Source organism: Calidris pugnax, unplaced genomic scaffold, assembly GCF_001431845.1.
Source record: "Calidris pugnax isolate Ruff unplaced genomic scaffold, ASM143184v1 scaffold44, whole genome shotgun sequence".
Lineage (NCBI taxonomy): Eukaryota > Metazoa > Chordata > Aves > Charadriiformes > Scolopacidae > Calidris > Calidris pugnax.
In genome coordinates, this window is record NW_015094506.1 from 26,489,801 (window position 1) to 26,516,570 (window position 26,770).

General features: G+C 40.9%; 1 protein-coding gene across 1 annotated transcript in view; it reads left to right on the top strand.

Annotated features, from left to right (window-relative positions):
• Positions 1-26,770, top strand: part of NELL2 (neural EGFL like 2) — a 151,375-nt gene that overhangs the window by 2,313 nt on the left and 122,292 nt on the right. Inside the window, exons 3-5 of the mRNA XM_014963337.1 lie at positions 10-115; positions 185-355; positions 21,188-21,338. Of these exons, the coding sequence (XP_014818823.1) occupies positions 10-115; positions 185-355; positions 21,188-21,338 (428 nt within the window). The remainder of the gene's footprint in view (positions 1-9; positions 116-184; positions 356-21,187; positions 21,339-26,770) is intronic.

A 26,770-nucleotide genomic window follows, 5' to 3' on the forward strand; every position in this document is an offset into this window, starting at 1 on the left:
TGGGGACAGGTAGGCGGATGCCGGACCCGCCGGGAGGGGACCCGGGAGCGGCGGGGTCGGGAGAGCGCGGCGGCGGCGGCGGCGATGCTCTGCCCGGTCCCCGGGGCGGGCGCAGGTGCGGGGCGCGGCGGTGTTTAGGGGAGGAGGAGGTGGTGGTGGGTGTTGGGGGGTGATGCCCGGAAAGTTGCCGCGTCGGCGGGTGGGCTAACGGCACTTTGTGGGTCAGTTGCAGGCTTTGGCGTGGACCCCGCGCTGCAGATCGACGTGCTGTCCGAGCTGCAGCTGGGAGGCTCGGCCGAGGGCGTGCGCCAGGTGCCGGGGCTGCACAACGGCAGCAAAGCCTTCCTCTTCCCAGGTACATTCCCCTGCCCCTGCCCGGACCCGCTCCGCTTCGGCCGCCGCGCACCGGGGGCTCGCCCGCCCCCCGCGCCGAGGGGTTCGCGCCCCAAGCGCCCGGGGTCCTTTCCCTTCCCTTCTCTTCCCTCCCCACCCGCTTTTCTTCTGCTCTTCTTCCCTCACCCCGCTTTTTTTTTTCCTTTTTTTTCTTCTTTTTTTTCCTTTGACTGGTAGACGCTTAATTAAAGTACAGCAGGAACGGGGATGGCAGATGGCTTATTTTGTGAGTCGTGGGGTGCGGTGATGAATAATAGCACCACCCACTCTTCTGCTTTACTTGGGAAACGCTAAACATACCCCAGTTCCAGCTAAGGGAACGCTCACTCAAAGTTTCATGTGAATCGAGCAAAATGCCGAAATGAGGTGCCCCAGAGGAGTGAGACAGATGGCTGGAAATAAGAACACCCTTTTTTACCAGAGGAAAGAAGCCCTTGTGAGCTTCTGTACCGTACCCCGTGTGAGAAACAAAGAATGAGTTTGGGTCTCTTTTAGTGCTTGTGATTGGTTTTTTGTTCATATTGGGAATAGAAATAAAATAGTAGTCCTGTCCCATCTTTCAAAAATACATTTAGGGCACTTATTAAAAAATAATTAAGCTTCCTTATATTGAAACTCATAAAGGACTGTAAAATAACTCTCAATGGCCAGCTGAATTTATTGGCGTAGGTTACATTGCCCACACTTGCTCATTTTCAGTGCAAATTTAAATTAGGCTTTAATAATGTACTGATACCTTAAACGAAGCTGGAGTCAAGAATGTTTTGAGGAAAACCCTTTATGTTAATTTAAAAAAAAAAGCAGCCTAACAATGGCCTTTAAAAGCAAATTTCTTACTTGAATGATGATGAAATGCTCCTTAGGAAAAATAACTAAATAGGAGCAAGGAATATGCCTTAATATCTGGTGGAGCAAGAACAAAGCTCCGCATCAGCCTGTGTTTTTAAAAAGGGGTCTTGATTGCTGCTTTCTGGTGTCATGTCAGGAGTTTCAGTTCGGATCTGAGAGCATTTCTAGTGCAACAGGCAAGAGGGTGTGTTTCCCACACAGAAGAGTTGTAATTCAAGGGAGATAAGATCTGGAAAGGGAATTTATTTTTCATGTTTGCATTAATGAGATAATTTATCAGAAGCGAATAGTTGCCAAAGGCTTTTTTTTTTTTTAAGATGATCTCTCCAGCGGTGTTCTTCCCCCGTACAGCCAGCATGTGTCACTATGGACATGAACGTGGAGACACATGGGCATATGCGTTCAGAAACACTGACACATGCTGGCTTTAAACATCTGAGGTGGGCTTGTAGTTGTAGAGCAGAGCCCTTTGTGAAGGGGGCTTAGAATGATGACACGTTTGGGTGGCTCTGGGGTTTGTGTACTAAAATAGCTGTAATTATTTTTTTTTAACGGTATGGTTCTGAGTGGAGGCGTCATTGTGACGATGGGCTGGGGTGAGGGAAAAGTCAAAACTCCCTTTGACTTCATTGGTAACAGGATTAGAGGTTTGTAAGAATAAGAGTTTTTATTGTGTATTTTCCCAGTGTTGAGACAAAAAAATCCCTGGGTTACTAGAGAATTTTTTTCAAGTTGTTCCCTCTTTCTTTGTAGTTATGAGCATGAAGAGTTCCCAAATGGGTTAGCAGCTTAGTCATAACATAAGGAGACAGGAGTTTTAAATTTTTAGACCAACCTTTTTATTTTGTCAAGGGAGATCGGGGGAATAACAAGGACAAAACCACTTTGGTCTGAATGGCAGCTGAAGTCCCTCAGTATCCCTTGGGAAGTCTTCAATGCCCTGCAGGACTGGAAATATTTTTCATGCAGTAGCATGAGATGACTGATTTTCTTATAGGAAATGGGGTTCATACTGAGCAGACAGATTTTCATTTTCAAACTTGCATTTAGAAATAGAAATTTCCTTCCTTGATCAGACCACTGGGTCTACTCTAGTTATTTTTTGTTCTGCTCTTAGAACTCACACTGTAGGAACATTGCTGCAATGTATGCCTCTTAATGTATGTATTTTCAGTGTGTGAATTTCAAAGATATGTATGTGCTGACTTTAAACTTGGTTTTTACCTATGTGTGTTTTCATTATTTCAGCTAAAGCCTTAATCCTAGACACAAATGATTTTGTGAAAAGGACACAAATGACTTAAAATGATCTGTGAACTTACTCTGGAAGCTTTAGCTTGTGATCCTTTGCCTTTTGGTTTTTTTTAGATATTGAATCTTGTACCATATAAATATCTATGACACTTTAGTATGTTGCCTCTTTTGATAGATTACATTCTCAACTAGTGCCAAGCTTTACTTTACATGTGCTTAAAACATACAGAAAGCCATTCTGTAAATGCTGTTCTTTATTTTAGAAAGAAATTATGAAAGTGGCTGGTTGAATAGGTAACAGACAAAGATGTATGATGGGAAAATTCTACATACAGCTAAAGTAGATGAGTCTCTTTCCTTCTGTTTCTAGGTGAAAAGTCAGTTTTGACTACTTAATTTGATGTAGCATCAACTTTCAATACAAGGGTTTTAGCATCTAATTGGCTGTTCTGACAAATTCTTCTTTGTGTAATTGTTTTTCAAAGGTACTTAGATTTCTAGGCCATATAACAGAGTAAATGGTTACTCTCTGAAGGTAGTTTTAGTCTGTTACAGTCTATTCAAGGGCATCAAGATTGGTCACTACACAGTTCCTGATTTAGAAATTATTACAGCCATTTGAAGTTTGCAGTCACTTGGACTTTTTGTGTACCAATCTGCTCTGTTACTGTAAAAATCATCTGGGAAGTATCAGAGTTGGGAAACAGAACTCTTCCCACTGACTTCAACAGGATTAGTTGCTGTGGTCTTGAATTCTAAAGCTTTTTAGGTGCCTGATGCTCTTTGGTTGTAGTGGATGGTAGCACCTGAATGCCACCGTAATTTGGCTCTAGTTAGCTGCAGGGACTTCTCATTCTGGAAATGTGATTTGCAAAGTAATTGTAAAATATTCCAGTGTAGCTTGTGGGAAGATACAATTATGAATAGAAAACAGGAGGAAGTCTTCCAAAATGTTAGTGTTGCTGTATGTGAACATCTGCCAGCACTTTCTAGCCAACAGCAGATATTATTATGTCAAAATACATTGAGAGGAAAATTATTCCTCTTCTGGTCAGAGCAGCAGAAGAGAAGACAGAATATCTACACCGCAAACTTCTCTGTTGGTGACTATTTATGTAAGTCAGTGAAATTCTCAATACCTTTGTTTTCCCTTTGCAAAACAGGGACGACACTAAAGGTAAAGCCCAGAGCAGGTGGGTGGATAGAATTGTAATTAACATAGTTGAAGAAGGCTTTCGGAGAAATACCAGTTGTCATTCTTATAATTCTTTCTTTGTAAATATACTGCATTAATACAATTTGAGGAGATCAGTGGAGGTGTAGCCACTTTCCTTTGCAAGTATGAAAATCCTATTTCTGCAAGAGCATACGTAACTACAGGGAAACTTGAAAACGCAGACAAAAAGACAATAAGAGATGCTGGAGGATGCTGAGGGGTCAATGTGTTGGACTGTAGGCATGTGCAAGGTCCCAGTGAAGCCAGGTATTTCAGCTTGCGATAGGAAATGGTGTTCTGAGGGGTGAAAATTTAATTAAGGGCTGTAAGAGTAACTTGGTCTCCGTGGGCACTCCTCTAGGCAGTAACTTTTTGTCACACTCCCTCGTATTCTCCAGTTTTATATATATATAATGTATATAATATTTTGAGAGTGTTTCTGGATCTTGCTGTTGAGAGCAAATGCTATGCAACAGACCATCTTTGTCCAAAGAGCGTAGGTGTAGTAATGGAGACACCTTCCAACTGCCTCCATCAGCAGTGGAGAGTGGTGGAAGGAGCACTGTAAATCAAGGGATGAGAAGCACCAAAAATGAGAGCCAAGTGATGTGTAAGGAAAGTATATGCCCATCAAAAGGTGTATATATACACCTCAAAGAGTGGACAGAAGAGTGCAGTCAGATGGTTACAAGCACAGAAACATGTGCTTAGGGAAAAGATTAAAAAGGACACGGCAGTCATGAAAGTGTGGGAGCTTGTGTGTCTGAATGCAGAACTTGGAACTCATTCAGAGGATAAGGTTTTTCTCTGCCAATTAGGATATGTGACTCTTAATGTAGTTATAAATACTACTCAGATGTTTCTGGTGAGGAGGGACAGTTCTAGAGGCAAGACACAGTATATTCTGATGGGGAACAAGATGTGCTATAAAACACCAAAGAAATGATTTAATCTGTCAGTGGGAATCTGTCAGTCCTTGAAAGGACTCAGCACTACTGTTTTTTGAATTGGGGCTTGCTGGCACAAACTGCTGGCAGAAAAATCCCCAAACTAAAATAGGCCTCTTGGTGTAAATGATTTGTTACCTATTGCTGCATGACTGGATCATTAGCGCATTATTTTAAAATGCTAGCTAGACCATATTACTGTATATATAATATATATCTTACACCCTTTTGAAAAGATGACTGGTTTTGGCCCATGACAATCTCTGGGCATTACTAAATAAAGGAGCTAAAAATTAAGCTTCAAAACTAGAGGCGAGTAAAATTTCTCTTGCAGAAATGGGATTTACATTGCCTATGCACTTCACACACAGGTTTTTTTTTCCTTGCCACCTGTCATCGGAACTACGGACAGATGCTTTCTCCAGGTTCCAGCTGAGCTTGCTGAAAATATTACTGTTCCCAGCTGCTTGTCACCACCTGGGAACTAGAGGTTACTGTCCCCACAACTTTTCCAAAGCCAGAGTTCATGCGAGTGTTCCCATGTCTGCTGATGGCGAAGTCAGCCAGCTTCAGAAGTGCACCTTGCTGACTTCAGTGACATGGATTAGAGAGTCCCATAAAGTACCTTTTCTCCAGCTGTACTTGGCTCCCGGAGGAGCGGTAACAGACAGCTGGGGGAGAGGATGCTGATGTTGCCAACTGCCATGGCTGACTGCAGAGTGAATACCTATCTGCGGCTTTTTTTGTCTTGGAATCAAGCTGGTTTCTCTCAGAATCACTGAATCCTCAAAATGTGGGATCTCCAGCATAGAGATCATCTGTAGATAATAAAAATTCCCAGAGTTTTTCAGAGACAAAGAAGCCCCCTCACCCTTTAGTTTTCAGAAAGACTGAAATAATGGAGTTTAATTTCAGTAAGTACTGGAGTGTTTTCCAGTGCTAGAAATGCCTCATGTAAGCAATTGCTCTATGCAGTGCAGTAGCCAGAGAGATCCAGATTTTGGTGTATCTGAAAAAAATAGCCTGTGCTTCCCCCCCTCCAGCTGCCCCCATCCCTTTCCACCTCTGGCACATTCCAAAGTCACCTCTGCACCCCTGCAGACAGCCAGGGTTGTGATTGATGCTGCTGGGGAGTTAGGCTGGATGTTGAATGAGAGCCCTGAAGGCCTGGGCTGCTTCTGCAAGAGCCTGCAGAGCAGGGGCTGCTGCCCCACGGCATCCCCTCGCTCCAGAAGAGCTGAATATTCAGCACCCTCCTCCTCCTGTTAGCAGTGGCAGCGAGAAGAGGTGTTTGGGAAGTGTTTGCTGCTTGAAGAGCCTGCTCAAAAAAGGAGGAGGTAGTCCAGGAGAATCCTGCATCCAGTTCCCATCCCAAACCATCCTGAGTTACCGTGCCTAGAGAGCTAGGGTGCCCTTCCCTGCTGAATAATCATGAATTTACCTAGTACTGGAGACTGTATTGCTTGCTTGCTACTGCCCTGATGGCTTATCTGTAAGATAGAAGGAGAAAAAGTTATGGGAATTAAAAAAAAGCCCCTGAAATATTGCGGACTTGTGATTGATGCTTGTAATGGTGCAGCAGAGGGTAGGACTGAGAAGCGGAAAGTGAATGGGGACCAGTATATAGCAGATATAAACTTAGGTTTCCAGAGACGGAAAGCTTGTAATCCCTGGATGTAGTTATTTGTGTATAGTTGATGCAAAATAATGTTAAGGAATGACAGAAAACTTCGCTTGTAGTATTTGGGGATTGCAACTGTCTTAATGCTGAAATTTTCAAATAAATAATATTTGAGAGTCTGTATTAGGCATATAAAGCATCACAAAGGTATGAGAGTAAAGCAATAAAAGTTGTTTTAAGAATGGCTCTAAAAATTATGTCGTTCGTCACAAGAAAAGGTATTTTACACAGATTTTTTCTGTCTTTTATTCTTGTATTTTGGCTTTTTTGTTTGTTTTTCTACTGTTGGCTTTTTGAGGGGAGGAAAAAGGAAATGAACAGAAATTACATAGTCCCTTCATAGCCTTTGGGTTTTCTTTTTTTTTTTTTTGTTTTGTTTTTGTTGTGCTTGCATCTCTTGCAGTGTGTCTTGATGTGGGCTTTTGTCACCTTTCAGTCTGTTAAATTAAGAGTGTGGATTCTGGAAGAAGCTACAGCGTGGGGAGAGAAATGATACCTGTTTGCTGGTCTAGGCACTGTATCCTACCTGCCCAGATCCCCTCGGGAGATGGAGCCCAAGCAGCATGACTTCTGTGACTTTGCCTGGCCTTGGTGGGGACAGCTAATGTCTCCAGCCTCTGCCGCTTCAACCTTTGGAGCAAATTAGTACCTGCATTTATTAGTCAGTGAGGGTGTGACTCAATTTAGAGGGATGTCATATTTTACTGGATTCTTGTGGGCTTGAACTGGTGCTTTTCACAGCCAGGTTGTGTCTAATATCTGCAATAAATTGATGTCCCTGGGGGTCTTTTTTCTACTGATCCTCTAAGACTTTTTTTTTTTTTTAAATGAGTGTTTGGTTGTTCAGGTTAATTCAAATAACCATGTTCTGTTTACACATTCAAACTGCCCCCCAAAAAATTCATACTGATTAATAACAGACAGAATTGTGTTTGCTTGTTCCTACCTTTTACAATGAGGCAGTTGAAATTGAAATATTGCAGAAACAAACCCCTTGTTGAGGCTAATATTATCTCAGGGCTCAACCTGGCATATTTGTTGGAAAGCTGAAGATGTGTATGATGTGCAGCTCTGGGGCATGTATGGAAGGAAAAGACATGAAGATGGTGTCAGCGTGGTGATGTGGGGCAGTTGGTGCAGTGAGAGGGGTTGGATGGAACTGAGGCCAAGGAGGCCTCTCTCCATGTTGATGTTCCCATCAGGAGCAGCCAAGTGGAGATGACTGCTCACCAGGCAGCCTCTCCTGGCAGCTTAACAGGAGGCAGCAGTCTCGGCCAAAGTTAAAGATCTAATGTTGACAGCAGGACAGCATCTGTCCTGAGAGGACCCAGCGCCTGCAGCATGTGTGCCCTGAGAAGAGGGACAGTGACTCTTCTGGGTAACTGTCAGGCACGTCTTTCCATATTGCTGGGGGAGGATTGTGTTAGCAAGGGGTAGTGACGTGGGAAAACGAGGTCTTGATACCTTTATGTAATTGTTTTTGCTGTGACATAGTTCTACAGTCACGAAGCATGGCTGAGACTAGCTAGGTTAATGGTTTTTTTTATGGTTTCTCCTCCCACTGCAGCTCAGTTGATTCTCCAGCGATGTTTCACAGAGGACAGCAGCATTTCCTATACATCCCTTCATCTAGATCAGTTGTAATGTCTGTTTTTCCCCTACTGTTTGCTTATAAGATGTAGGAAATAGGTTTCCTACTCTCTCCCCTTTGCCTACATTCTTCTAGTCTGTGTTCTCTAGGGCATATAGGTGCTGGCTTGGAAAAATAACTCTGAGAATGGCTAACTTCACTGCTTTGACTGAGTCTTAAGGGAGATACAGAACTGAGCTCGTAAGTATTTAAAACCAGTGGATAAGAGCTGGAGATTATATATAGCTATCATGGGAAACTGTACTTTCATGTGGTGACCCTTCAGTTCCCTATATTTTATCCTGTTTAGTCATGTGCCAAGGTGCATCCACGGAGCAGCTGTAGTCTCCCACCTGCACTGCTAAGGTACAGCTGAATAAGGGGTGAAAAATGATTTTTCACTGAATTTTTCTGTCTGTCCTCTATATTTTATCTCAATGTTTAAGAAATGCTACTTTTTCCATCCTGGTGTTCAAAAGTTTTCTTCTCAGGAAAATCTGAAAAGAAATACCATAAGTAAGGCTACTTGAATTTTACATTTTTGCCTGGTCATGTTTTCTATGATAAGTACTCATTATGAATATTTACTCAGCTATTTGAGGTAGCTGTTACTGAACTTTAAAAACTTAAACTTTTAGCAAATATGTTATTTAAGTTATGGTCCCATTTAGGGAATAAAGTTCCCTTTTTTTTTCTTTTCACTGTTCTTTAAACCGTATTGGGTTGGAAAACAATTCTGTAGCCATTTTTTACATGGAACAATTTTACAACAAATATTTCTCATTATTTGTTATGTTAAGCAACATTTTGTTGGCTTGTCTTTTTTTTGTGCGTACTTTTTGGGGGGGTATGTGATTCTGGTGACTTCAGAGAGAAACACAGGCTTAGAAAACTGACTTCTGTGTTGAGAGATGCTACTGGCAGCTCTGTGGTGTTGCACGCCACAGGTGCTAAAGCAATGGGCATGGTCTAAAAGGGCAAGTAGACTAAAAGAGGCTTCTCAAGACAGTGTTCAGAAGGGTTTTAGCAGATTAACATATTTGCAGCAACAACAACATTGCTATGATAGACTGTAATGTTTCCAAAGGAGCCATTACAATCAATATTGCTAGCGATCCATAACTGAGAACTCTTTTAGTGGAATTTGAGTGGCAATTTCCCTCTCTGAAAACATAGAGGGAGTATAATAAGAAAAAGACTTCCAGTTGTAGAGTGGTTCTCTCTGTTAAACAGAGCAAAGTTTATACAGTTTCCCCAGCATAAATGCTTATTTAAGTATAATTAGGTGGTGTAACATCCATACTGTTTATCCTATCAATAGAAGACACGTGCCAGCCATGACTCCATGGCTGGAAGTCTACCAGTCTAAATACAGCTGTGTAATGATCCAGAAGGCTTCCAAAGGAGCTTTGGTGGTTTTGAGGTCAATATTCTGTTTTAATAACTCCCTAAGCATGTATTTGTGTATTGGTCCATGGCTGTTCCAAAGGCACTCTTAAGATTTCCTGTAAGATTGGCTAATATCCCTTGAACTTGAAACAGTCCCCAGATTTGCTCAAGGAGCGGGGTAGGGTTGAGGAGAACCTTGTGTACCCTGTTCAGTGATGCTCTTTTTAAGAATCCTCGTGTATGCTGTTAGTGTTTGAAGCATAAAGGCGGCGTACTGTAGTAAGAGATCTGGGAGCTTGAGTTTTTTTTAAACTGAGATTGCATCTGGGTTATTGCCTTCATTCTGGGTTTCTCCATTTCAGTAAAATATCAGTGAATTGCAGGGAGTGAAGAGAACAACAGCAAACCTGATTATACAGTAAAAAGGACTGGCTTACTAAGAAAGCTTTTGAAAGAACTTGAGTATGTACAGCTTGTCCAAGCAATGACAAAAGCGTTGTATGAAAAGTGTCTAGTATTAGAAGATTCTTAGAGGTTTAAAATGAAGGAGTTATTTAGTATTCAAAGAGCTAGAGGTAAGAGTAATGGAATGATATTATAAATGGAGAGGATTTAAGATAAAAGGAGACTTTCACAGTGAACTAGTTTAGATTGTGGAATAGCTACCGAAAGGAAGTGGTGGAAATCTCCAGATTTTGTAGAAGATGGATAAAATAATAATAAAAAAAATATGTAGGAAACATTAGCTATGTTACAGTAATTGTGTGACATTCAGGCAATATGCTAAGGATGGGGTGGATGACCCTGTTAAGTCTTTTCTGTACCCTGGAAATCTGGGGTATTGGTGGAATTGCTCTAGTATAGGGGGACATTTTCAAAGACACAAAGGGATATCAAACACCTAATACTTATTAGAACCAAACTGATGCCTTTTCATTCTCCCTAAAACTGTGCACTTCAGTATATTTTGATGGTACTCACCTACAAGAGCAAGGAAATCGGGGTTTGGAAGTGTTTCTATATTAACTCATCCAAGCTTATAAATTGGGCATGTATTTAAAAGCTGTAGCTGCTTCACCAGGGCTAGCGGGCACATCCATAGAAGCATGGATTCCATTAAAACCTGATTTAAAAGACATTTTCTTGCGGGAGAATCTGAACTCTGGTCCTCCTCAGCTTCCTTGGGACCTCTGACAATTGTAGCTTGAGTCCCTCGGGTACTTTCTGAGCTGTGTGTATGGTATTCCATGCTATCCCTTCTCTTTGGTGTTCCTGATTAAAAATCCTTCCAGCCTTTTTCTTTTCCTGATGTCAAAACAGATATCAGGAGAGTAGAGATTTTTCTGAGACTGCCAGTAAGACTGGTGGCTTGGGTGTCCCCTCCTCTCCCCCAGGTGTGGTCCCTCTGCCACTTCCCCCTCATTTCTGCTGGTACCTGAATTCTCTTTATGGTTCAGTCTCCTGCCTTCTCCCATCTGCTGCTGTTTGCTCAGCCTGCTTCCAGAGACCCGTGGCTAGCAACAGAGTTGTTGGATGTGCCTGGTATGCTTCAGATGTAATTTTTTTCCAGTGGTGCTCTCCCTCCCCCTGCCTTGATCCGCTGTTTTTGGTTTTGGGATGAAGGTTTGGGTTTTCTGGAGCTCATGAAGGTTTGGGTTTTCTGGAGCTCTCTAAGTTTGGTGATTGTTGACTATTCTTTTGTGTCAGAAGTTAATCTTTCATGCAAACCACATCATTGTTGTCATCTGGGAAATGAGGGTGGATCTCATATTAATGCTTTCTTAAGCTCACCGTTGTGTTGCATGAAGATAAATCAGCCTTAACACTTAGAATTTTGGTGAGCTGAGGGCAATTAAAATTGACCAATTATACCCTAGAAAACCAGAGGTGAAGGAAAACTAGGATGAGAGATCCAAACCATTGCAAAGAGGGAGAAATAGATTTTTAATGGGGAAAAAAAGCGGTAGGTCCTCAGATTCAATATACTGGTTGCAGGGAAAGGAGATTTTGGGGTAAAAGGACTGAGCAGAGACCATGAGTAGATCCTATTGACACTTGCATAGTGAGAACCAAGTAAGGGAGAGATGTGGTGTCTTGCTCAGAGGTTGTACCAGTTTCCACGCCCAGCATGATGCTAATCCAGAGGTGCCCTGGTGGATGCTGGTCTTCTACAGTCTGTCATTGTAGTTCCCAATTTACCACTGGAATATGATGTATTTGAGAAGCCTGAATTGTGCATATCTTTGGGAGGAGGGTGGTTCAAGTAATCTAGCTTGATCTACACCTAGCACAATCTGCTTACACCGTTTATTACTGCTGATAACTTTGTCCTTTATCATTTTCAATTGATTAGGCTTTATTTACCTTCAGTAGCCTCCATTTTCATTTGGGAAAGGCTGACAACACTGTCTCCTGTCTTCCCCCTTGGTGTGACTTGCATAACTTTTTAAATCCTGACCGTGCTATACAACTAGGGACTGGAAATAAATTCAATCTTTTAGCAGTTCTCATGTGTGTCATGCCCTTATTACAGTACCAGTAGGGCAATGCATTATTTTTCTTGCACTCTTCAGTCTGTGTCCCAGTGTTAACAGCATTGCTTGGCGTGATATTTTTGTTTGTTGTTAGGTCAGTTTGACACAAAGTGCTCATATGACAGTATGCAGCCAAGCATAACTAGGTGCATATGCCACAGATGGCAGCAGCAAGGAAAACAAGACAGGCTTGATTTTCTCCACAGGTTTCAAGGTGTTCTCAAGCAGCTTCTAGAAAACTGCTCTGAAGCTAACGGGGTGGGAGGGTGGGCATGTATATATACACATATACATTTAGAAAGCTATAGCAGGTTGCAAACCTTTTAAATGTAGCTGGAAGCTGTCTTGAAGTGAAGAAGCAGACAGAAATCCCACTCTGTGCTACCTCTGTCCGTGTTCAAACATAATAGGTTTTATGGTAGTATTGGTCCTGAAAAACCTAAACAACATCACTGTAAGTAGCAGCGCTGGATACTATCTATGAGGGAGCCAATACAAAGAGTCTTCAGAATTTAAAAAGGAATTGAGAATAGTGTTGGAATATAGACTAGGGAAAACTAGTTATCAAAAAAGCTATTGCATTGTATAATTGATAACCCAGAACCTATAAATTACCAGTAAGCATTACAATAATAAATACCTGGGGCAGAGCATATCATACAGCACACATCTTAATTTCTGAGGAGTGGGATTTCTGTAACAAGAACAGAATTCATCTTTATCTTCGTCACCTTGTTATCATGTAATAGGCCCCCACTGAGGAGCACCCTCTCTCCTGGTGATATTATCTAGCATGACAGCATAGTTACAGTGGAAGGGATTGTATTTCTTGGGCAAGAAGCAATGATTTTCTGTATCATGTTTGCCATTAAAAAATCCTGATGGCACTTTTGCATAGTGCGTCCTCTGGCATTGGTGCACACATTCCTTATATTTCTTTCAGAAATGTCCAGGAGCACATGTTCACAGTTTCTGTGAACATGTTTTAGTAGCAATCTAGGGTGGTAGGATCTGTATTGTTTGTTAAGCAAATCAGCTGCTTCAGCCTCCTGTGCTAAGAATGCAGGTTTCTAATCTGGAGCCTTACACATTTAAAATCCAGGTGTTCCTGCAATTAGGGGTTTTTTGTCCTTTCATTTGCAAAAGGTTTGAAAAATTATCAGAAATAAACTGTTGCAGATACAGTCGCTAGAACCTCTAATGTATTTGTTTACCTCTTTACTTATTTACTTTTAGCCTACTGAGTCCAAAAGCCATGAAACCCTCAGTCATGGACCCTACATGTTTTTGGAAGTGCACACCCGATTTGTAGCTGTGCAGCCGGGCTGCTTTACCTTACAGTACATGGCTCCCTCCTGGAATCCTGGTGTAAATTCCTCCTTTGCTAAAGGGACCTCAGCCAAAGGGAGGATAGGAGATGTCTAAGTGTCTTAGCATTGTGCTGTAGCAAATTGAGACTGAGAGCTGTGATACCGAGTCCTGATGCTCAAATGGATATTTATAGTGGTGGGAACCTGCCACTCTGTCTCTGTTGTACAGATCTACTAACCAAGCAATGGTGCTATGCATGGCTGTTTTATTGTGCTGCTGACACACTGAGACACACCACCCTTGTAGGATGCTTCCCTGATCTGTAATTTAGGTGGGGAATCATGCTGAGCACCTGCATGATTCCTTTGACAGCTTCACCGATGCAGTTGGATTCTGCTTGTGTAGTAGGTGTCTGGTCTGGAAGGAAAGATCCACCTTCCCTATTCCACACAGCGTAATCAGTGTGTGTTCCACAAAGAATCATTTCATATCCCCCATCTCCAGATCATCTCAGGTGTTTTGCCAGTTTTGGACCCTTCACTACAAGAAAGACATTGAGATTGTGGAGTGAATTCAGAGAAGGTCAATGAGGCTGGTGAGAGGTCTGGAGAACAAGTCTTATGAGGAGAGGCTGAGGGAGCTGGGGTTGTTTAGCCTGGAGAAAAGGAGGCTGAGGGGAGACCTTATCGCTCTCTACAACTACCTGAAAGGAGGTTGCGGTGAGCTGAGGGTTAGTCTCTTCTCTCAGGTAACAAGCAATAGGATGAGAGGAAATGGCCTCAAGTTGTGCCAGGGGAGGTTTAGATGGGATATTAGGAAAAATTTCTTCACCTAAAGAGTTGTCAAGTATTGGAACAGGCTGCCTAGGGAAGTGGTGGAATTGGCATCCCTGGAGGTATTTAAAAGGTGGGTAGATGTGGTGCTTAGGGACATGGTCGAGTGATGATTTTGTCAGTGTTAGGTTGATGGTTGGACTCAATGATCTTAAAGGTCCCTTCCAGCGTAGGTGATTCTGTGATTCTATGTTTTGGAAGAGCTTGATTGTACTTTAGTGGTTAGCACCCAACCAATTGTTTGGTAGACTCACAGGGGCTGGAAGGATGCAAAGGAGGCTGTTTCAGCAGGGAAAGTCAGTAGTCGGGCTGTGGGAAGGTAAGCTTAGCATTACAGACAGATTCAGCTTGATGTGACTTTCCTTGGTTTCTCGAAGCTACCAGTACATAAGCTCAGAGGCTTAACCCAGCCACGAGTATAATCACTCTCAAACTAGCATTGTATCATCTCCTTTGCAGAATGTTTCTAGACAGATTTCAGTGGTATTATTGTCAATTTACAGTGAATGCATAATATATTACAGCCATAGTTTGCCCCAGACAGTCTTGGAATTACAAATTCTTTAGGAAAGAGTCATACAAGTCAGTGCCAGGAGCTGGCAGAAACGGTTGAGAGCTTGCTACTGCTCAATTATCTCATTCTATCACATGGGGTAGAAGGTTTTCCCCTATTAAATATGCTGTATTGTAATTTCATTTGCATAGTTGACAATTTTTAATGTTCCTGTAGCCGAAAAAAGAAAAAAAGTTCAAAAAGCAAACAAGCTTAACAAACCAAGCAAAAATTCCCTGGGGACTTTGACCATGGAGAAGGAATCATTACAAGCAAAGCACTTTGAACGAAATCATGATTACTTATGCAAATGCATAAACTACTCCAATTAAACAAGCAAGTTAGGTCCTTAATAATGGTTTGGTTACTTCAAATGAGAAACGTTGCAGCTGTATTCAAGACTGTGTCCAGGCTCTCAGTACCTTTTCCCCCTCTTGTTCCACAGTGGATCTGTGCTCTCAGCTGTGCCAAATGACTTTAAACACACAAGTATGTAGCTTGTAGGTGAGCCAGAGTTTTGGCCAGAAGTGATATGATTAACGTTTTTTTAAGGATATAAGTATGAATAGTCAATATAATCAGGGGACAAATGTGTGTGTTCAAAGACAGGTCCTTCTTCTAGTCTCCTGTGTCAGTCCGTTGTGCCTCCTGGGACTTTGCATATGGTTTGAGCTGGAGAAAAGCCCTTGCTGGAGACACACCAAAGCTGGAGCTGACATTCAGAATAGAGAAAGCTATAAAGCAAAGGCAATTGGAACTTCCCCAAATGCTGCAAGAACAAACTGTGACATTTCCCCCCTTGTTTTTATTTGATTTAATGATATGGCTTCAAGTCAGGTTTTGTCTCGATTGTTTAGTTTCAGCTGAAGTGCATTTTGCCATGCTCCTTTTCTCCTTCCCATCCGTTGCAGTTCTTTCTCCGTTCATCCTTGCTGAGGAATTTCTTTAACAGAAATAAGAAGGGAGGCACACAGAACTGGTGGTCACTGTAGTGGTGTCTCAACTACAAGGGCAGTTTGTGGGGTATCCCTCCTAAACTGTCTGTAGGGTATCCCAAGGTCCCGATCATTCAACTTGGGAGATTTACTACAGTCCTTGCTCCTGGCATTTGTGAGTCTTTGTTCTGGTGAGACCATGTTGTACCCAGTTTTTATGGAGCACTTGGGTGCATTAAGGTCTAGATGTACCCGGTCGGGTTGTGACGTATGATCAGGCTGTAGTCCTAGCGTTCACCCAGACTTGGGAACTGGGCAGTGTTCCTGGCCCCTGCAGGTCACACTCACGCTTTGGGAATGGCTCCAGTAGGATTCTTACAGGGTCAGTGTTTACCCCGTATCTTGTAGTCTTTTAAACTTGAGGTGGAACTGCAACACCTTCCCCCAGACTCCCACAGAGCTCCTTCCTAGAGCCTTGGAGAAACCAAGTCAGATTCATGTGTGTTTGGAAAACTGTAGCTGCTCCTCTTTTATTATTCCCTCTGGAATGACTGGGAATCTGTGAGATGGGAATGAATACATGTATAGAAAAAGTAGCTCAAAACGTTTTATCAGCCAGTATCTTACATATCAGTTCAAATAAAGAGTCAAGTGTATTTAAGAAAAGAAAAGGCAAACCAATCCACCTTCTCACTGAAGTATCTAAAGCACAACACATCTAGCAGGGTTTTGGTCTAATAAAGGTTGTTTTACTTCTTTCTATCTTCAGTTTTCATTACAGGAATGCAACTCCTGAATTTGAATGCACTGTGCTCCACTTAAAAACGTGCTGTACCCTTTCAACCTTGTAAGGACTCTGCTTTTGGACTGACTTTGCATGCTGCTCAGTTGGCTGGGAGCAGCTTAGCCCACATTGCTTACTTAAATAAAAGAACAATATGAAGTAAACAGTCTCAGATATCGTGCCCTTTGAAATTTGTGTGTAAGCTAGTTAAGAAAAAAGCTTAGCCAAAAATTTTAATAGGAGAAAGCAACACAATGTGAATATATGCTTGTGACCCTGATCCCAACTAGTGTAGGAAAACGAAACAAAATTGAGCGAGCCTTATTATATTTTTCAGACTCCTTTTAGCCTGCAGCCCTTCTCCTTTTTCTCACAAACCACTAGAATTTAATTTGGATAGTTCAGCAAACCTACAGTCAGATGCAGAATTGATTTATAGATGCTGCTATTAAAAGCTGATTATGTGCACACGAAACAAACCGTGGAGCTCAATTAATTAGGATGCCTCCTTCAAAGACTCTTCTGCAGGAGTTTGTTTTATAATTCAGTTCATACTGTATGTTTAGCTTTAGATGCACTTCAGAAACTCAAGAGCACACCCTTTGCTAAGACAAGCTATCCTTCCATTTAATAACTGTTTGTTTTTATTGTGGACTGGAAAACATCTGTAATGAATGGCTTGTCCTAAACGGTATTTGCATGTAGTCTTTCCACTGTGCAATTTAGTGTGCTGCTGGTGCTGTGGGGGGGTTTTCTTGCTTACCTCCAGTCACTTGCTCGTGGCTGCTTCCAATATATTTTTGGGGGTGGGGAGGAGGAGGGAGCTGGGCTAGTTAAAGCTGGATCAGTTGCCTTATACGGTTCCTCATATGTTTGCATGAATGCAGTTGGCACCATAGGGATGAGGAGAAGGAATTACAGGCTGGTGGCAGAGCAAAGGGTACAACTGCCTCTTTCTGCAGCACGAGTTTAGACTGGTGGAAGGGGCTTTGGACCTGTGTAGTGAGTACTGTTGAAAGTTAGACTTAGTGTCTTTGTTGTAGTGCAGTAATTATTGTCTCATGAGCGTGACTGAAATGACAGTGTCTGCACTTGACACCTCCAAGAAATACAGCCTGGCTTTGGTGTTTGCTGCAAAGGTCTGACTGTAGCTTGTCTCTGAGAGAAGATGTGTCCTAGTTGTGAGGGCTGTTGCAAGCGCAGGGTAGAGGCAGCCACTAAGTTTGTCCTCTGAAGGGCTGAGCTCCTGCAGATCTGGTGTTCGGTGGATTTCTTTGCTGGGTTTTCAGATTGTTGCGCAAATCTTAGATCTTAAAAGACTTGGGTTTCCGTGCCTGTGGCCACCTGATCGCCTCATAACTAGATGTCGTAGCTGAAGGTTGACCACCACCTGCTGTTTGTGTCCTTGTAAGTCATTATCATTGCCAACCATGGTATGAGGCAATTCTCCCTTCCTCAGCCCCCTTCCCCTCAGTCTTTTGTGTTGTTTTCAATACTATTGCTAACTTTCATGTCTCAAACCAGCCGCGTATGTTACCACGTTAGCATCATTATTCCTTCTAAAGGCATTTCCATGCTGTAACCTTTGACTTGAACAAGGAGTGTGACTTGCTTGGTGTTTGCGTTTTTTGTTTCTTTCACTGTCACTTTGAACTTTGTTCCGTAAATTAAAACTAGAATGTTAAGGCTGTGGGGCTCTGAGTTGTTCTGGTGTGGTCAAAGCAAACACATGCAATATTCTAGGAAAGTAAAACCAATATGTAAGTATCATGGCTGGAGACAGGTTCCTAATTGAAATTAATAGTTCCCTCCTTATTTTTACATTCTAATATAAAAAGATTTATGTCTTTGGTTTTGTGTATTAGAAATGTTCACAGTATGAGGTTTTTACGTAACTGTTGAGAAACCACAAATTATTATCCGAGATATTCCAGTTTGATTTTCCAAGCTATTATGGAAGAAGTCCAGTTCCAGTAAAGTATTTTCCTCGGGTCTTAAAATGATTACTAGAAGCCAAATGTCAAGAACAAGCCTGAATTGGTATTTATTGAGAACAGCTGGTGATCTATCAAGCACCTACTGCTAGTGTTCAAAAGCAGTTGGAATGAGGGATTTGCACTGTTGCGTTAGTGTAAAAAGAATGTATCTAATGGATCAAGGACCAAATTTCCGTGGTCTGTCTTTAGGAAATCCACCTGATGCCTGCTCTGAGCAAAGGGCGCTGTGCTTCATCAGAGTACTAGTAATTCAAAAGACCACATAGCTCTTTGGTACAGGAAGTATGAACTGACCCCATTTGCAATATCAAAACTGAGTGGCCCCGTGTTAATGTTAGCAGTTAATGTGACAATAATCTTAATATATAGGCTTCTAGTGTGATCTAATCAGGTCTTGATACTTTTGTATTTGAAAAGATAGTCTGAGGCCATGATGAATGATTATAAGGTTTTATAGACAAAAGGGTGGAAAACTCTCCAATCTAGTGATTGGCTAATGATTCACAGGGGTAGAGTAGACCTCAAAAAAGGCAGCTCTGTGTTTCCCCTCCTTGTCTCAGCTCAGCAACAAGGACTGGGAGGCTCTGGGTAACTCCGTGGGACAGCCAGGGTTTGGTTCCTTGCTAAGGCACAGGCCGTCTGTAGCACAGTGTTTGCATCCTAATAGCTCCAATTAGAATAGAAATGCACGTAGGAAGGGGGAGATAATTATTTATGTGTGACTACCCTGCATTCCAGTGGTCTCAGCTGGCTCTGGGTTTTGTTCTCCCACTTTTATTTAGTTTAAATTGCCTGTTCATCCTGAGTGAGACCTCTGGGGCTCCAAACCCTTGGGGCAGGGGAGCTGAGCCCCTCAGGGCAGACACTTTTTGCCTACGCACACAAGCAGGAAAATACAGTTTGGTTATACTTCATCAGATCTTCTGTCATTAATCAAAATGAGATTGTTCTCGTTTCAGTATAAGTATGTAATATGTTTGTGGGCACAAAAGCAGACTCTCATCAATAGACTCTAATGATAATGAACCTGCGGTAGAAGAGGATGTTGGCTGGGATTTCTAAGCTGAGAAACCCAGCTCATCCCCTGGCAAACAGGGTCAGAGGATGCGCTTTGCATCTCAGAACCAGACTCTATAGGTTTTTAAGTGGGTTCCACATCTGTATTTTCCTGTATTCTTCTACTGTAAAGCTGCTGCCCAAAGCTGCAGCGTGAGGAATCCTGTGATCATGATTAGAGAATATGTTCCGTGTGTGTCCTTCCACTGCTCTGTCTCTTGGGAGTAGATTGTTTATATTGCTAGAAATTGTTAATGCAGTTAAACTATCTTCCAGCATGCAAACCTATGTCATTCCACTCTGTTAGTGTCCCTTGGCTAAAAATGAAAGCTTTGATGTAATTGTATTTGAGTTGCTTTATGATTTATTAACAATTCCATTAAAATACCATGGATGTCTGCTACAGCAAGAGTTACGCAATCCACAGTAGAAAAGACATGATGTTTCATAAAAGAAACGTTAAAGGAGATATATATAATATATATATTATTTTTGTGTATATATATCTATTGTCTTTTGTATGCCCCTTTGTTAAAATTGAATCAAATTCAGCCTGGTGTGATGCTGTGCAGGAGCTTGGTTAGGACTTCAGGACTGTGCAAGCTGTTGCATTTCTTAAACACATACTAAAAAATATTCCTGGTCCATAAACCACAATAAACCACTGTTAATACAGAGTCACATCGTCATAGGGACAGATTAAAGAATAAAGCTGTTTTTCTGAACAGCAGTGTAAGCATGCTTGAGAGCTCAGTGAGTGCTGCCCAAAGAAATCATTGTTTCTGTTGCAGTTAGCTCTCTGCTGCTCTTGCTGTCCCTGAATTAGTGTCCCTGAGTTAGAGCAGGATGGTCAAATTGCAATGACAAGAAGCTTGTGAATTGATTTAGTTCTTACACAGTTGATTACACATGCTAATGAATTGATTTTGTGCATTAAAAATAGGTATTAATTTTTTTCTAGTTTAATGTATTATGGAAAACCTTGGGAATTGTTTTTCTAGCATTTGACATCTTATTTTGTAAATTAGCTCTCCAGAGGACAGAAGGTTGGGTCTTTTATTTTCTATACATGTTCCATGCAAATTCAGCAGAAATATTGCTTCAGTCTTGGTTGTGTGCAGGTTTTTAAAAGCAAAAATCTTTATTGTGTGTGTGAAATTACTCTAAGAAGTGTTCATGACATCCTGTGCAAGAAGCAGCAGCAGCACACTGCACAACTGGAGTATATAGTGATTAATTAGCAACAATATATTTTGAAAGGTGGTGAGTTTTTAAATTAATTTAAACTATTACTTAAAGCTGAGTAAGTTGTCCCTAAAGATATGATGCTCTTTGATTTTTGGGGGTTTTTTTGCTTCTTTTCCATTTTTTTTTTTAAATTAATGGCATAGCTATTAAGCATAATATTTTTGTAGAAGTCATATAAAGTTGCTCATGTCATGCTTCAGTTTAGTCTCATATCCAGCATTGTCACTCCGTACTTCATTGCTACTGAGTCCATATTTTGGATGAGATATTAAAGGTAACATCTGGCCATCCGTAGAGAAAGTAAGAGTCATGACCCTGTGTTGAAAACACCACCCTCCCAACCCCCCCAATAGAATAGGTGTCCTAGAAAAAGTGTTCTCTTTCATTGAAATGGTTCCCATTGAATGTAAAATGGTTGTTTAAAATACTTTTGCTCCTACTTCTGCTTGTCTGTTCAATTGTGCTCCTCAGAAGTAGCTTGTGATTTTGTAAGCTCTTTGAGTTGAGGATATAAAGTAAAACAAGATTTTATACTGAGTGTTTTTCTTTTTCTGTTTTTTTTTTTTTTTTTTTTTAGATACTTCAAGAAGTGTAAAGGCATCTCCAGAAACAGCTGAAATCTTTTTTCAGAAGCTAAGAAATAAAAATGAATTCACAATCCTGGTGACCTTAAAACAAGCGCATTTGAATTCTGGGGTCATTCTCTCTATTCATCATTTAGATCACAGGTAAGTACAGCCACCTGTATGCTAGTTAACAAAAGTATATGTATTTATGCAGTCAAAAACTGAACATAAATTAGGGTGAAATTGTGTAGCAGGTCATTTGCAAATATTTATGGTGTTTGGGTAGGCATGTTGTGCAGATTCATAAAAAAAATCACAAGTCCAAATCAGCCAAGGGAAAGTGGAACAGCTGTTACTCTTCAAATGTCTCTTGCCAATTCTCTCTTATCGTTCATAACTGTAAGGACCAGATGCCCAGGTGGTGTAAAACTGCCATGTGTGTATAGCTGCACTGACTCACAAGCCCTGGCCCTGTACATCCACCTCTTCACCAGTTGGTTTTCACCACTGTGAGCAGTTTCAAAAAAAGCAAAAAAATCCTCCAGTTATGGGCTTACCTCTGCCATGAATGGCAGAGCACTTTACTCAAAATGTTGTCAGCCTTAAAAAACTAAAGTGAATGACATGGAGCATTTAAGGATTATTCCTTTGATAGGATAAGGACTGCTAGAGAAATAAGATATTCTTTATATATCTGTCTGAATAATGGCTATTAAAGATAACCACCCCATGATTCTGTGACAGAATAAGGAGGAGTTTTAAAATATGCACTTTCTAAGCAGTCATTAGCACAAGCAACAGATGATCTCTGCTTTAGGTTCAGAGTCCTTTTTATTTTCCTGTGTACAATCTCATAATTCATTCTTGATAGTCTCACTATAAAATAGAAAAAAAAGAACTAACCCAAAAATGTAAAGAGAGATGTTCAGGCAAAGCCTGAATACCTGTTTCTTTTTCATGAGTGTACAAGTTTTCAATAGCAGGCATGGCGTCAATTATTTTGTGCTGAAAGATAGTCCAATTCTACTTTTATTCTACTTCCTAGAGGCCCCATCTTCTGCAATTCACTTAAAAAAAAAAACCACCACCCAAACAAACAACAACAACAAACAACCAGAGTAAACCCAAGAAGAAGAAAAAAAGGGGAACACATTCCCAAGGGCCATTATGCTAAGTTTATGAAAGCATCTCTATACTTGCAAAGGGGTGTTTGAACGCCTCCTGGGTGATGTTTACTGACGTTGTATCACAGAAGAGCCAAGGGGCTTCTCTGTTAACTGTTACCTACTTCTTCTCATCTGTGGGAGTGAGGAAGGGACAGAGCTGGGCAGCTGTGATTACTGAGTTTCAAACTCAGACTGTACCACCATATGTGCAAATCATCCCAGATGGAGAAGTTTATTCTGTCTCAAATGAGAGAGACAGGATCTGCAGGCCAGCTGTGCCCTGACAAAGCTTGTTTCTATGTTTGTAGGGAGAACGTGGGTTGGTTGGACTACTGATCGAATTAACAAATATATTTAAAATTTCAAAATTAGAGATGAAACCTTCCTTTCTGTGCCAAAATAGGTGCAGAGGTGGGCAAAGAGATCACCAATGTGAAACTCTCAGACTCTGGAGACATTAACTTGGAGAGAGGCCAACTGGCAGAAAAACACTGCTGCTTAGTGAACATAACCAGTGATAAAAGTATAAAAAATAACGTGCAATGAACTTTCATTGAAGGGATGCAGAAGATTTTGAGATATTAATTCTTGAAGTGAGTAAGGCTGGGCAAGTAGTCGTGCTGTTGGTCTCAGGTAAACAAGAATGTATTAATTGATTCTGTCCAGCCATAGCAAAGACAAGGAAAGGTTAGAGCAATGCTGGTGTCCCGGTTGTGTCATTGTACAAACATAATGCTGCTTATCTCATTTGAATCTGATTCATCCGTGTCATCTGCCTATACCCATATAAAATATGGTTATAAAAGAGAGACAAACAGGACTGAAAATCCAATTGGTTTATATTGGTATATTTTTAGGTACGGGGGATTAGACTTTTAACAATGTATTGATAACATCTACTTTTTCAAGAAATTTCTCTCGTACCTTAAATATTTACAGGTTTTAGTGTTATATTTCCACCCTTTTCTGTTTATCTGCATATTGGAATCTGTAGTGTCTAGCTGCATTTGTCCAGGTTTCTAGCTGAAACCAGCTGCAGTATGTCTGTAGGTGTTTTAAGTGTGAATGCATAATTTAGTGCCATTGCTGAGCATTTTTGAGACCCTTTTCTCTTACCTGTGGAATCTTATAGTTCTCTTATTCTAATGTTATAATGTTAGAGGTATGAAAACCAAAGATAATACCCAGTTCGCACCTTGCTGAAAAAAACTCCTACCACCATTTTAGCCAGTGTGATCTCTTTATCTTACTGTGTCCTCTTAAGTGATACCTAGTGTTTACAATTTTTCTATAGGGATGTATGCTCTATGTTTGTTTTAAGTTCTCCTTGTCAGCCTTTGGGTAATCAAAGAGGAAGAAAAAAAGCCTTCTAGGTTATTTAGGCAAATAGAATCACTCATCAGGTCAGCTTTGGATGAAGCAGCTGAAGAACAATCTACTTGTGAATATTTCGTTGCTTTCTTTGGGAGAATATTAGGTTATATATTTGAAAAGAAACTTGAGGAATTTGTTTTAAAGATGTTATGCCTAATCTGATGCCCTTGCAGTCAGGGAAAATCTTGGTTTGCTTCAGTAGCTGTAAAATCATTCTCAACTAAAGTATGGCCAGAAATAACTTGTGGCTATTAAATTAGATGTGCCCTTAAGCTTTTAATAAACAAGCTGGTCTATTCTGTGCTAGGATGTACAGAAAGATGTCTGTGTGCCATAGTAGTGTTTGTTCAATTTAATTGTGCTAAAATGAGGGCTGACTTCGGTGTGTATGGTACTGGAATTAAGCTAGCATCTCTGACTCACCCATAGTATCTCTTATGGTTTTCATTGGCTTCTATGATGAATGACAATAAGGACAAGAAAATGTAGAAGTGAAAAGGAAGCGTTTGGATGGGTTACATTAAATAACTGCTTCTTCAGTACAAGATTTCCTGACCCTGCCTGCTTCTGACCAGGGACTTGTCTGTAACAATCTTTTAGTTCTTAAACAATTTATTGTGAATTCTGTCACAGCAGTCATAGTTGGCAGGAGAAGTAGCAACGCCAGACCTGACTCCACTCCTTTGCACCAGCTTTAGCCTTGTATAGCTCCTCCAATGTCAAAAAAGTTGCTCTAGCATCAAACTGCTGCCTTGTGGGATAGAATCACCCCTGGCCATATTCTTAATTTACAGTACTCAGTACTAGCTCCTGCTTTTCTGCAGTGGGGGAGTGGAACGGTGGTGAGGAAGGCTGGAGGTGGCAGTAACTGTAGGATATAATCAGTCATCACACAAGTAACTTCTCATATGTTTTATTTTACAGAGATTTTGTAACAGCTAATGGTACTAGGGTAAAAGAATTTTTAAGGTAAAAGAAAATAAAAATATTTGTTTAAAAAGTGGAAAAAGGTGTGTTCGTTTATTCAGTGGCTTGGGAAATATTTTATACATTTTTGAAAATAGATCAGAGTAAAAACATTCTCTCTCTGCATGGGTCTAGGAACTTTGGTGCAAATAGGCTACTATACAATTGAGGACACTTCCTAAATTGCAGTTACATCTTAATTTTATAATTTTCTTTAAAACTATATACTTAAAATAGTCTGCATGATTCAGAGTTGACTGATTCAGTCTGTGTTGTCTGGGTTTATGGGGGTGTTTTTGTTCTTTTTTGCTGGTTCCCTTTTGAGGAACATCAAAAATGAATACTGCCATGAGATATGCTGCCAATACAGTCAGGCAACTGCTTAAGGCTTTGAGTCTTAAGAAGTTTTCAGGACTGCTCTCCCAAAGTTTCCCCTCTAACGTCATGTGGTGAATGCTGTCCCTAGGCTATCAGACAGATGCAGAAATTCTCCATGTAAACCTGAGACTTGGACGTTTGCTGAGGCTAGGCTGGTGCTGTCACCACACAAAGTAGCACCTGGAAGGATTTTCTGCAGATGTGGTCATCTTTTCTACTCTGTTAAATGTGTTTATTTTTCTTTTCCTAGCTGAGTACCAAAGCTGTCTTCCCCTTTTATAATGATTATGCTTTTCTCTAGTAATATATTCAAACCTTTGAAAACAGATCTTAAAGTGAAAGAATCTGACACAATACCTGTAACTATCCCTTTCTAATTTTCTCATATTCTTCCACAGAGATTGCTTTTTTTTTCCCCACTGACTAAAGCAGCTGAGGAGTTCAGGCAGTGGTAGTTTCAGGTACAGCTTGGAGATGACACTTTCAAGATAACTCTCTTGTCAGGAGATCCAAATTGTACCTCAGTAATCGTTCAGATGAGTTGCAGGCAGCTGAATACACATTTCTGGGCAAACTTAGGTTATGGCGTATATCTGAAAGGTAGAAGTTTACAAATGTTTTATTAACTCGAGAGCATCACCTTGGCCACATAGAGTGCCCTGCTTAAAATGCATTGTGCTTTGCAATAACAAGATAAATATTTTGAATGATGTTAATGAAGTGATGCCTTAAGTCAGAGTGGAAGCACTGTTAAACACTGGTTGCTGTGTGCTTGCTCTTGGCCTTCAGTTTAAGCTGTATTATCCTCCTCATTTCACTTCTGAATTTGTCTCAGCTTCTTCTTGATGAAAGAATCAGCAGAGAGATGATTTTAATCTGTGACAGGCTTGTAATATATGTTAAGTCTCACTATTCCATCATATATTTTCATTTAATTGGCAACAGTGGAGTGATGTAATAAAGCTTTTTGCTTCCTTCATGGTTAGATTGCTTTATGCAACTAATGTTATATTCATATCTCTTGAGATACCATGTATTAAGACCCTTAAAGGATGAAATAATTGGATTCATTTGGGCAACTGGCTCTAGGTAGTCCTGCCTGAGCTAGGGGAGTCGGACTACATCACCTCCAGAGGTGTCCTCCAACCTCAGTCATTCTGTGATTCTGTGATACTGTGATTGTAGTTTAACCATTCTTTCCTTTGGTTAATGCTTTTTACGTCCTGGAATGGAGCAGTAAAATCAATTGAATATTGTGGACAGGCATTCCCTTCACTTAATTGTGTATCTCTATTAATTTATTCAATTTCTGCCTTACTTAGCATTTGTTTTCACAGCTGTTGGTGTCTTGTGGTTGTCTGCTGTCAAATGGGCTGTACTGTAGAGCAGTTTCAGACTTCTTTCAGTGTCTAGGAGGAAATTATCTGTGACAATTTCTCTCTCTTGCAGATTTAGCTGTACAAGGAGATAGGTTGCCAGAGGTGAACTCCTGATGCATGAATTTTGTTCTGTCATTTGACCATTGTATTAAAATAGAGGTGGAACTGTATGTTCTCTGCTCTTGATATACGAGTGTCTGTATTTCTGGACTGCAGTATGAAGTCTATTCTTTTCTCCAACATCACTAAATCTGCTGCAAACATATTACACTCAGAAAGACTTTCAATATTTACCACTTAACCCAATACTACAGAGTTATGTTCATTTTGT